General features: G+C 44.9%; 3 protein-coding genes across 6 annotated transcripts in view; 2 read left to right on the top strand and 1 right to left on the bottom strand.

Moving 5' to 3' along the window:
- Positions 1-1,745, top strand: part of htra1b (HtrA serine peptidase 1b) — a 23,558-nt gene extending 21,813 nt beyond the window's left edge. The window contains exon 10 of the mRNA XM_024284895.2: positions 1,303-1,745. Within this exon, the coding sequence (XP_024140663.1) occupies positions 1,303-1,471 (169 nt within the window). The 3' untranslated portion in view covers positions 1,472-1,745. The remainder of the gene's footprint in view (positions 1-1,302) is intronic.
- A 108-nt stretch (positions 1,746-1,853) lies between these two features.
- lg19h10orf88 (linkage group 19 C10orf88 homolog) lies at positions 1,854-8,599 on the bottom strand. Of its 3 annotated transcripts, none has more exons than XM_024284896.2 (9): positions 8,464-8,599; positions 8,072-8,227; positions 6,825-7,022; positions 6,651-6,720; positions 6,387-6,578; positions 5,656-5,778; positions 5,479-5,584; positions 5,176-5,377; positions 1,854-2,459 (listed from the first exon to the last, which is right to left on the bottom strand). In XM_024284896.2, the coding sequence occupies exons 2-9, from the start codon at positions 8,206-8,208 to the stop codon at positions 2,261-2,263; spliced, it is 1,227 nt and encodes a 408-aa protein (XP_024140664.1). In that variant the 5' UTR covers positions 8,209-8,227; positions 8,464-8,599; the 3' UTR covers positions 1,854-2,260. The 3 variants fall into 3 exon arrangements, with proteins under 3 accessions (XP_024140664.1, XP_024140665.1, XP_024140666.1); XM_024284897.2 differs by having other exon boundaries at positions 8,356-8,493; XM_024284898.2 differs by lacking the exon at positions 6,651-6,720 and having other exon boundaries at positions 6,387-6,600.
- Positions 8,600-8,651: 52 nt separating this feature from the next.
- asb3 (ankyrin repeat and SOCS box containing 3) lies at positions 8,652-11,229 on the top strand (the record flags this gene model as incomplete). 2 transcript variants are annotated; one of them, XM_024284890.2, is given in 5 exon segments in its annotated part: positions 8,652-8,886; positions 10,349-10,519; positions 10,597-10,703; positions 10,770-10,902; positions 11,052-11,229. In XM_024284890.2, coding segments are annotated over 5 exon segments (794 nt in total), but the record flags the coding sequence as incomplete, so codon positions are not given.
- Positions 11,230-11,344: the final 115 nt, after the last annotated feature.

The following is an 11,344-nucleotide window of genomic DNA, read 5'->3' as shown; positions in this document are numbered from 1 at the left end:
TCAAAATCAACCTGTTAGCACACGCAGGACGGTTTATGGAAATGTGAGGAGAGGTTTTGTGGACGTGCTGCACAGAGGTGTAGTGCAGAAGTTCTATCAGGAATCTGGGACTTTACCTGACCGACCCCTTGTGTGTGTCGAGGTTTAGGGGTGTGCGTTTGTATAAAAGATAGGTTTGTATGTGTGCGTTTGAATAGGAGGTGTCTGCACATAGAGGTGTAGTTGTGTGTTTTTAAAGGGGTAGTTGTGGGTTTATAGAGGTGTAGTTTTGTGTTTATGAAGGTGTACTTGTTTGTTTATAAAGATGTTGTTTTGAGTTTATAAAGGTGTACTTGTTGCTTCATAGAGTCGTAGTTGTGGGTTTACAGAGGTGTAGTTTTGAGTTTATAAAGGCGTAATTTTGTGTTTATAAAGATGTAGTTGTGTGTTTATAAAAGTGCAGTTGTTTATAGAGGTGGAGGTGTGTGTTTATTGTGGTGTAGTTATTGGTTTATAGAGGCGTAGGTGTGTGTTTAGAGTTGTAGTTGTGAGTTTATAGAGATGTAGCTTTGTTTATAAAGGTGTAGTTTTGTGTGTACAAATGTGTTGTTTTGTGTGTATAAAGGTGTACTTTTGTGTGCATAAAGATGTTGCTGTGTTCATGAAGAGGTGGGTGTATAAGTGACTGCATAGATGTGAGTGTCTGTAGGTGTGTGTATTTGTGAATTGGAGTGTGTGTAGCCTTGTGTTTAAATGTTTTTATAATCCCGGATCTAAACTGACGCATAAGACAATCTTAATACCCCAGTGCCATACAGTCCACATGTTATAAAAAAAACAAAGCAAAACGTTTTCTAATGATGGAGCATCTTTAGGAGACATTACATATCAGAATAGAAAAGAATGTGTTACAGTATTTTTTCTACAACTAAACGTAGTAATGGGTCACTTTATACCCACAAGAGTCTAATCTTTTCCTGTTATTAAACTCAGTTCTGAACAACAATCCAGACAAAACTGTCATTTTAAAGAACATGTCAAAACATCTTAAAATGTGAACAGAATTTTTGAATTTACACTTTTACTGACATTTTCTGTGAAAGTATTCCTAAGTTTGTGTCTGAAAATGTTACCTGTCTGGGAGGAGTGGTCCAAACCTTAAGCTGGTGGAGGTCCTGTGGACCACTGACCCAGGAAAGTTCTGCCAGAATTTAATTAAAGCGCTTTAATCTCAGGAAGCCCCTCCCACCCTTTTAGCATAATTTCTCCATGACTGTGGAAGTGCAGGATGGATTGATGAGTCAGCATCTCTGTCGTCTGCAGGGCGGGGTTAAAGGAGCGGGACGTCATCATCAGCATCAACGGCGAGCACATCACCTCAGCCAATGACGTCAGCACCACCATCAAGCGAGACCAGGATTTGAGGATGGTGGTGAGGCGCGGTAACGAGGACGTCATGCTGACCGTCATCCCCGAGGAGATCGACCCTTGACCTTTCACCACACGGCACCGTCATCACCCAACCAATCCCGGGCTGGCCCTCAGCGCTGGAGTCGGTCATGACTATAACCCTACAGAGTTCACATCCCGACGTTGAAGCTGCACTTTTATGTTCCTCTCAGCTCAGTTTCCCTCCCCCTCTCACAGGCCCGACTCTCCAGCGCCCCCTGTGGGTGACTGCATTCGTCCTCCACCGATAACTTTCGTACCGTTTGTACTTGATGACAATGTTTTCATAGAAGAAAATAAAGTTATTTTTAAACACATTGCTGTCCTGGATCCTCTCAGTCTCAGAGTTGGGGGCGGAGCCTATTAAAGCCATTATTGTTTTCATTGACAGAAGAGACTAACTTTAAAGTAACACAGGACTCGTATAGTAGTAAAAAGTAATAGATTACTTTTGAACAACAATAACAAATACAGTGAAATCTGTTACAGTTTGGAAGTACTTTGCTGTCAGTAAATAATTCTAGAAAAAGCACCTCTGATGACATCATCTCCTGATCTTTTAACAACCGTCACATTTGCTTCAGCATGTTACAGACGAGCGTGAGCGTTACAGACAAACGTCTCAGATCGAGGGCGTCACACCTTAACAGTTAAGACTCTTCAGAGTTTAGTGTTTCTAGCGTGAAGCTGAGCAGGGCGCTCTCAAAGTGGAGAGACGATGAGGAACCACAAAAAATCTCACTGAGGGTTAATCCAACCGCTGGCGGAGTTTCCGAGTCTGCTCGTGCAGGGTTAAGGAGCGTCAGTGCAGCGCCGCCTCCTGGGTTAGTCTTTAGCTTTGCTGTACACAAGGCGTGTGGGCGATCTGCTCGCCGGCGCCTGCCGCGCCGTTCTTCAGCACCATCATGGGCAGGGCGCTCAGCAGCACCTTCTCTAGTTTCTGCTCCAGGGCATCCAAGCGGCGGTCCATGTGCTCCTTCAGCCTCCTCTCCATCTCCTCCAGCCGCTGCTCCATCGCTGGATCCAGCTTCCTGTAGAGAAGAGGAAACGTTGACATGGAGGTGCTGCAGCGCCCTCTACGTCACCGTACCTGGTAATACAGGATCTAAATGTAACTGCTGCCTTCAGTCACCGTGTCTGAGCGGAGATCCTCACAACAATCAGCACACCGAGTCTGCTGGTAGAGGTCACCGACCGACCCTCTGTGAGCCCCTCCCCACACACATAACAGAATTCTGAGCGACCCACCCAGCACGGTTTGACCTCAGAGGAAGGCTTGTTCCAGTGAAGAAGGGAAGTTCTGTTGAACGAGCGAGCGACAAATAGGAACAAAGAAACACTTTCTGCTCCAACAACCGCCCCCAAGCTACACAATTTGTGTGGTGTGGGTCACAGACAGTCGACCCCTTTGGGAAAACTAGGTGATGTCCAAATCCCCTCGCTACTCCTTAACCCCCCAAAAAGCTATGCAGTGCAGGACTATCCAGTTCTCTGGATTTTCATGAACAAAAAAGGAAACAAGTGATTTTGTAGGTAAAGAAGCTGACAGTCTGTCCCCCTAATGGTAAGTTCATGATCGAAAATCACAAAGAAATAAAACAATTTATATAGTACAAATCTTTGTATTTAATTAAGGGGAAATAAGTATTTGAGCAGGAGTTTCTGAACATCTGGAGGAATTTTGACCCACTCTTCTTTACAAGTGATGTCTAAATCATTCAGATCTGGTGGCTGTCCCTTGGCAGCTCCAGGATTGAGCTCCAGAGACTGACTGGACCACTCCATGACCTTCAGCTGCTTCTTCTCCAGACAGTTCTTGGTCATCTCGGCTGAATGTTTCATGGTTATTATCCTGTTAGAAGATCCATCTATCACTCATTTTGAGCTCTGTGACTTAAGGAGGTTCTCAATCAGGATGTGACGGTACATGGCTCTGCCCATCCTCCCATCCACGCGGTGAAGTGGAAAACACCCCCAGACCAAAGTAGTTCCACCCCCATGCTTGACAGTAGAGATGGTGTTCTTGGGGTCTCCGGCAGCATTTCTCTTCCTCCAAACGGTTGAGTTGATGCAAAAGAGATCTGAGCACAGCTCCTTCTCCCAATCACTCTAAACCATGAAGGTGTTCTTCCACAACCTTCAGGCAGGTCTGCCCGAGTGTCTTCTTAAGCAGATGGATGTGAAACCATTGACCTGTAGAGCATCACCAGTGGCTTTCTTGCCGACTGTGGTTCCAGATCATCAATAACTCCTGCTGTTGTTTTAGGACAATTTCTCTCTGTTCTCATGATCACAGAAACCCCACCAGGTCAGATCTGTTTGGACCCCCAGACCTACAGGTGGATCGATGCTCATGTTCTTGTATTTTGGCTCCAACAGTTGGGACCTTTACAGCTAGTTGCTGATGGTTTTGTATTCCAATCATACAATCTTCTCCCTTAAACCCACTGAAAGCTCTTTAGTCTTTTCATGTTGGGAGTTTGGAGTCTGACTGATTCTGTGGACAGGTGTTGTCTCTACAGGAGATCATTCAAACAGGTGTTGTCTCTACAGGAGATCATTCAAACAGGTGTTGTCTCTACAGGAGATCATTCAAACAGGTGTCTTCAGTTCAGGTGTTTAACTGGTCCGTGTGGACCAGAACTCTTCATGGTTACTAGGGGATCAAAGCAAATACATTCATGTAAATTCTTCAAAGTGGATTTCTTGATGTTCTATCTTTTGCAGTTCAAATTAACCTACCATTAAAATAACAGATCCTCAATTTCTTTTTAAGAGGACAAACCTACAAAAATCATGCATCCTCACTACTTTCTTTTAACACCAAATATGATGTCATAAATTTCCAAAGTATAGAGATCCATTAAATGTGAACATTTTACAAAGTCTGTTTCTGAATGCTATAATCTGTTGAGGAAAACTTGGAGGATTTATAAACATGCAACCACATTCATTTTAAGAAGACCGGTCATCCAAAAGCAATCCATTGTGATCTAAATTCATTGATCGGAAGCACATGTGTCAAAGTCAAGGCCCGGGGGCCGGATCCGGCCCTCCAGATTATTTTATTTTATTGTTATTCACGGCCCGATGTTATCTTTCCAGGCTTTGTTTGTTTTGTTGGGCAGCATGTTCATATTTGTATAATTTTAACAGGATGTATTTTTTTCGAGATCAAAATCTTTTGCATTATTTATAAGTGTAATGTTTCATTTAAAATAACATAAAAGTAAAGATATTAGAGTGTTTTTTTCTTTTAATGTTTATTTTATTTCTAACTTGTTTGATTTTGACAAAATATATTTTTATAGAGAGTAAAATATTGAAAGTTATTTAATGTTTAAGTTGATTTATTCTGGAATAATATTCCTGTCTGTTTTTACTCATAATTATCTTAAAAAGTTACGTTTCTAAAGTTCTAAAAATTTAGCTTTCAATAAATGTTTCTCCTGTTCGGCCCACGACCTCAGGTGTGTTTTGGATTTTGGCCCTTTGTGTGACTGAGTTCGACCCCCCCGATATAAAGAGCATCGATTGCACACCTTTTTCTGGGAAGCTTCTAGAGCACTGGATTTTGAAGACCCCAACACCACGCTCTAAAGGGCACTCACTGGGGAGTGGTGGAGGAATTCAGACACAAACTCAGTTTAAGTAAAGCCGCATTCCTGTGAGCACATCTCGGACATAAACGGAGGTTCTGATGGTACCGGTCCTGACATAAACACAGACAGTGAAGCAGAAGCTCACCAGCAGCCGTTCCTCAGCTCACTCTCCCTCTCAGCCGCCGGAGCACTGTCCAGCCGCAGCCTCGTCACCTGACCGCAGACGCTCTGCAGCACGGGCAGCAGGTCGGGGCTCAGCACCTCGCCGCAACCCTGCTGTTTCAGGAGGTCTGACATCACGGTTGTCAGGTGGGCGGGGCTTAGTGGAAGGCCGTTTTCTGTGTTCACTGGAAAAAGCGCGTTTAGACAACAAAAGTAGGATGACTTTAGGTGACAGCGAGCAGTTCCAACGCCATCTGTCACCTGAGAAAGTTCACCTGAAACTCACTCTTGTTTCCATTGAGCTGGGGGGGTGCGGGAGGGGCGGAGCCTTCAGACTTCCCTCTGTTCTCTGCTAATGGAGTTAGTTCTGCTGAGCTGAAGCAGTCTGTGGGCTAAAAGCAAAAACCTCATCAGCAAATTATGGAGGGTGATTCATGCTGGAAGAGAGGGAGAAGATCCTTACCAGGGAGGCTTCAGGGGGGGGCTGCCTCCTGATGGAGGACACCCCACCTCCTTCAGCCAGGGCCGACAGAGCTCCTCCTCCCATCAGGAGCGGCAGGAAGCTGCCTAGAGAGCCGCTGGAGTTCTGGAAGGACCAAAAAACTCAGTTTAAAGCAGAAGAAACGGTCACAACTGCTTCAACTTCATGGAGGGATTTTTGTGCCAACATATTGGAAGCAAAAGTCCCAGTTTTGAGATCAGAATTTTCTAAGTTGCAAAAAAAATGTAAAGTGTTAAGAAAAAAAATCATAATTTGCAAATAAAAATATTTAATACTTGCTGTCCAATTTTTTTTTTGCATTTGCAAATTTTTGTTTTGATTGTAAAAAATGTTTGGGGTGGCACTCAGCGTGCTCTCAGCGTTACGTTTGTGACAAACGTAACGCTGAGAGAAAAATTTGAACGCAAAATCAAAGATAGGGCAAAAGCGAGATGAGACACTATGCATGTAAAAATGTTTTTGCTGCAAACGCAAAAATTTTTTTAGAAAAAAAAAGTTTGCAATCACAAAAATATTTTTTGCAAGCAAGATTGCAAATATAAAACATTTTTATTTGCGGATTTTTTCAATACTTTACATTTTGTTAGTAAATTTTGATCTCAAAACTGGGACTTTTGCTTGCAATATGGTGGCACAAAAATCGCTCCATAGAGGGGGGACTGAATTAGTAAAATGGCCGACGCTTTGCTCACATGCTGCTGAAACTGCACCATCTCCATCAGGTTCTGGGCCCCCGGAGACAGTGTGGCCCCCATCTCCTCGACCAGGCCCTGCACGCGCTGCAAGTCGATGCTGGAGATGGGGAGTGGGCGGGGCTGCAGGGACTGCAGGCCCACTATGATGCGACCCACCAGAACACTGCTTCGCCCCGCTAGAGAGAGCAGCTGGGGAGACACCGAGGGTTTACTGGAAGGAGACGAGGGACAGACATGACAGTTCAGACATGAACTCCTCACCTTCACCTCACAGGCTGAGGAGGGACGCTCCAGGAGCAGCTGTTTGCTGAAGAACGGACCTCTGTCAGCACTGTGGGGGGGGGTACATTAAATATTAGAAACAGATGAAATTTTTATTGTTCTGATGATAATTTTCAACAGAAAATTGCTTCCATGTCCTAAAAACACAAACACCTGTCAGAAACGACCCGGTCGGTCTTAGACCCCCGCGCCGTCCCGCAGTACTCTCCGCTCTGGTCGTACACCTCCATAGTTCGAGCCTCAGTGATGAGCACCAGGCGGCGGATGGCGGTGCAGGAGTCTGGGCTGCAGCGCAACGTCAGGACGCAAGGATGGCCGTCCTCCACCTGCTCCAACAGCACGGGGTCCCATCTGCAGAATGAGCCGAGAACAGCTCAGGTAAGGTTACCTTCACACTGCGCTTTCAAGTGAACTGTATGGAAACTTGTGTAAATGCGCGTTTGGGTTTCTGCACTCACTTGTTGCTACGCAGGTTTCTAAGGCTTCGTTTCAACTAAGCAGCATGGAGCTAAATTAAGTCCAATATTAACTAAAACCCAAAATTGAAAAAAAAATATTGGTGTTTGGCCAAAAACAAAATGTAAAATGTTCAAAGCTTTTTGCTATTCTAAAATAAACTTAGTTATTTTCAACTTCAAATGTTTTGTTTTGTAGGTTTTGAAAATCAAAATTTTAATTTTAAAACTTTTTTTCAGTTTGAAATCTTTTATCTAGTTTTCGAATCTGAAAATTTCCATTTCAAAACTTTTGGCCCCATTGTAGAGCATTGGGGCGAGGCTAACACAAAAGACCAATCAAAATCGATGAAGAGGTTACTTCAGTCCCGGTGTAGACCCCTCTACATCACTTTTTGGTGTCTCCAAGTTGTTTTTTGACAGGTCCCCAACAACCAGATCGCAAACCAGAACCGGTCCGGTATCGCAATGTGTACGATAGCGTACCTGTACCCAAACCCGGTACCGGTGCCCTAGCCATAACCCGACACAGGACCAGAACTGGTACCAGATGCAGTACTGGGCAGAGTACAGGACACAGTACCGGACGTGAACCAGTATCGGGTTAAGGTTAGGGTATTGGTACTGGACGCGTCCCCAGGACCATCCGGTACCGCGTCCCGAGGGTTTTTAAAAAGCTCTCTGGTAAATTTGTACCCAAATTCAATTAGAAATATTAAAGCTATAATATTAAACTAATATAATAATATAATATAATATAATATAATATAAATATAATATAATATTAAAGAAATAAAAAGTGCTAACAATTTTTGTCAAAATCCATTTATATAAATCCCCCCAAAAATTGCAAACCACATTACAATCATAAAAAGATGCTTCAGGGTTTCAGGTGAACGATCCGATGTCAGCGTTTACCTGACACATGAGCAGGAAGCTTCTTACCCTTCAGTCTGTTCTTCATCAGACTGGCTGAGCTCCTCTTCGTGACTGAGAGGAAGAGGAAGCAACACCTGGGCCAGGTGCCGGCCCGCTGCCGGACACACCCACGCAGCTTCACTCTTCACAGAGACATCCACCATACTGCTGCAGGACCCCCACCTGTCAGGAGGCGGGCAGGACAGGTGGGATGCGTTATTCCCGCCATCATTTGAGAAAAGGACAACAATCCTCTCTGTTTCTTTAACACAGACACTGGCGCCAAGCTGGGGGGGTTACAGTGGTTTTACCTGTCTCAGGTGAGCGATAACAGCCCGCTCCTCGCGGTCGTGTGACGTCACGTAGACAAAAAGGTTCTTGTTCAGACCTAAACCCCTCCCCCTGCGGTGGAGTCTTACCTGCACGCCGCGGGGCGGAGCTCTTCCAGGTGCCTTTCGAGAAGAAAACCGACTCCAGCAGTAAATAAAAACAACACCTGGGTTAATCTGCTCCCGCAAACACCCAGGACAGCGCTGGGCTCTTGGTGCGTGACGTCATCCGTCCGCGACTCGGGACGTGAACGTCGGAGACACACGTGACCGGTTGTTTATCAACGATTCTTCTGGTATGGACGGACATGGACTTCACCGCGTGCTACGAGGATACCGTGTCCAGCGTGGCTGCCGCCGCGCGCGCGGGTCGCGCGGAGCGGGTGAGGGCCCTGCTTGGTGGGGGCTGTCGCATAGACTCCCGGGATAATCGCGGCTGGACCGCCCTGCACGAGGCGGCCGCTGCCGGCAGCAGAGCGTGCGTGCGGGAAATCCTGGCTGCTGCTCTGCATGGTAAGAAGCTGGAGGTTCTGAGCATGCGCAGAGCGGGAAAGGCGCGTCAGTTCACACTGCAGTCTTAGGTCTGATTGATGAAGAAGTTTACTCAGAGCTTAGTTTGGTCATTGGTGGTTGAACCAACCTACACATGTTTTACGGACTGTCTTTGTTGTTATATTGATAAACATTTAAATCAAATGATATTGGCTCCTCCCACCTGAGAGACTTCAGGATCTGTCTCACCTGTTCATTTCCTCCTCCTTGGATAACAGACGGCTGATTCAAGATATCGCGTATCAATTTGTAAGAGAAGAAAAAGCAGTCTTATCACACGAGGAAAACATTATGTCAATGTAGATCCTGAAAACATGCAGCAGACTTATCACTGGAGATGAAATTTATTTACATTTTCTGGGTACATCTTAGTTTTTTGTGGGAACAAATGTACATTTTGGGCCCAAAAAATACTGTTTTAATATAATTTCCTACTATGAATTTGTGCATGTAAAAATCCTAATTTGTGTACACAAAATGCTAATTTATGTCCTCATATTGCTCATTTGTGTGAACAAAATGCAAAACTGTGCGCAAGAAATGCAAATCTCTGGACACAAAATGCTCATTTGTGGGCAAAAATATCCTAATCTATGTGCACAAAATGCTGATTTGTCTGCACAAATTCAAATCTGTGTGCACAAAATGCAAATCTGTAGGAACAAAATACAAATTTGTTTGGACAAAATGCTGATTTGTGTTCGCAAAATGCTAATTTGTGGGCAAAAAAATATCCAAAATCGCTGTGCACAAAATGCAAATCTGTGTGAACAAAATGCTCACTTGTGCACATAAAATGCTAACCTGTTTGCACAAATTGCAAATCTCTGTACACCAAATGCTCATTTGTGTGCACAAAAAGCTCAATTGTGTGAACAAAATTCAAATTTGTGTGCACAAAATAATCATTTGTGTGCACAAAATGCTAACTATTTTGCACAAAATGCTAAGTTTTGCCCCAAAAATTCTAATTTATGTGTACAAAATGCTCATTTGTGACCATACACAATTGTGGCCAATTTAAGTGCAATAGTTATTATTTTGTGGGTACATTTTTTTATGTTTTAATGTCCTGGGTTCCATAGCAGACTCCTGAAAACTGTTTCTAATTGTTCTAAAGCTTTTGATGTTATGGTGGTTGAAACATGGCAGCCAAAACAGGAGCAGTGTAAACACAAGTGAGGAAAAAAAACATTTAAAGTGATACTTTAAATGATAATACCAGATCCTATTTTATATCAGTTCACTGGTGAATCCTGTCAGATATATAAAGAATAATACGACAACGATGAACCAACAGGAAGTGGAGGTTGTAAGAAAGGGACTTGAACAGATTCAACACATGTTCCTGTAATTGAAATTTTCTATAAACTGAAGCAACAATAACATTGTTAAATGATTGTTGTTTGGTTCTCTACCACAGCTCGCTCCTGCAGAGGAGCTCCAGACTTGGTGAATGCTCAAACCCACGAGGGGGAGTCTGCTTGTTACCTGGCAGCGCAGCGGGGGCACCTGAGAGTGGTCCGCCTCCTCCTGAAAGCCCACGCCGACATCGACCAGATGACCAACGACTTGTCCTGTCCTCTGTATGCAGGTGAAGCTGCTGCTGGCGGGATCTGCCTGCTGCTTTTAACCTCCTGCATAATTAAGGTGTCATTCCCTCAGCTGTAGACAGGGGGCACAAGGATGTGGTTGAGCTGCTGGTGTCTAAGGGAGCGGAGGTGAACCGGACACACACGGCGTCCTGCTGGACCTGCCTTCATCAGGCTGTTTACAAGGTGAGCTGATGCTCAGCGAGGCGGCTGGTCTCTCACACAAACATAAACGTACCGTCTCCCCTCCAGGGCCACAGCCGAATAGTGTCCATCCTGGTGAGGGTCTGTAACCTGGAGGTTCTGGACGACCACGGCATCTCCCCTCTGTTTGTGGCTGCGCAGTACGGACAGACGGAGAGCCTGGAGGCTCTCATCCATGCTGGTGATCAGCCGTTTCTGTCTTTTTGGAGCAAACCTGAACTAGATTGGATCCAAACATCATCTCTGTTTCTGCAAACAAGCTGATGTATTTTATATTCATTTTAAAAAGATGTTCTCCTCTATTAGAGCTTTCCTTTTCCATCCTTTCAGGTGCAGATGTAAACAGCCAAGCCGCTGATCTAGCCACCCCGCTCCTTATCGCCGCACAGGAAGGTCACGCGGCATGCGTGGACCTCCTGTTGGACCACGGGGCAGATCCGAACCAGGCCTGCAGTACCGAATGGCCTCAGCTTCCCATTCATGCTGCGGCTGAATTCGGACACACAGGGTACGAAGCGCTGACGCCAAGACGATGCGACTAGCAGTGACCAAAGCCTCTGAACCGCAGGAACACACATGAGAACAGGAGCAGCTAGTTAACACGTTCAAGAGCAGTTTTGAAA

The sequence above is a fragment of the Oryzias melastigma genome, linkage group LG19 (assembly GCF_002922805.2).
Source record: "Oryzias melastigma strain HK-1 linkage group LG19, ASM292280v2, whole genome shotgun sequence".
Classification (NCBI taxonomy): domain Eukaryota; kingdom Metazoa; phylum Chordata; class Actinopteri; order Beloniformes; family Adrianichthyidae; genus Oryzias; species Oryzias melastigma.
This window is presented reverse-complemented; position numbering and strand designations above follow the sequence as displayed.

Coding starts and splice junctions, on each gene's coding strand:
- lg19h10orf88 (XM_024284896.2), bottom strand. CDS start 8,208: ATGGTGGATGTCTCTGTGAAGAGTGAAGCTGCGTGGGTGTGTCCGGCA. Junction 7,023..8,071: donor GATGAAGAACAGACTGAAGG/GTAAGAAGCTTC, acceptor CTCATTCTGCAG/ATGGGACCCCGTGCTGTTGG. Junction 6,579..6,650: donor CCTCAGCCTGTGAGGTGAAG/GTGAGGAGTTCA, acceptor GTGTCTCCCCAG/CTGCTCTCTCTAGCGGGGCG.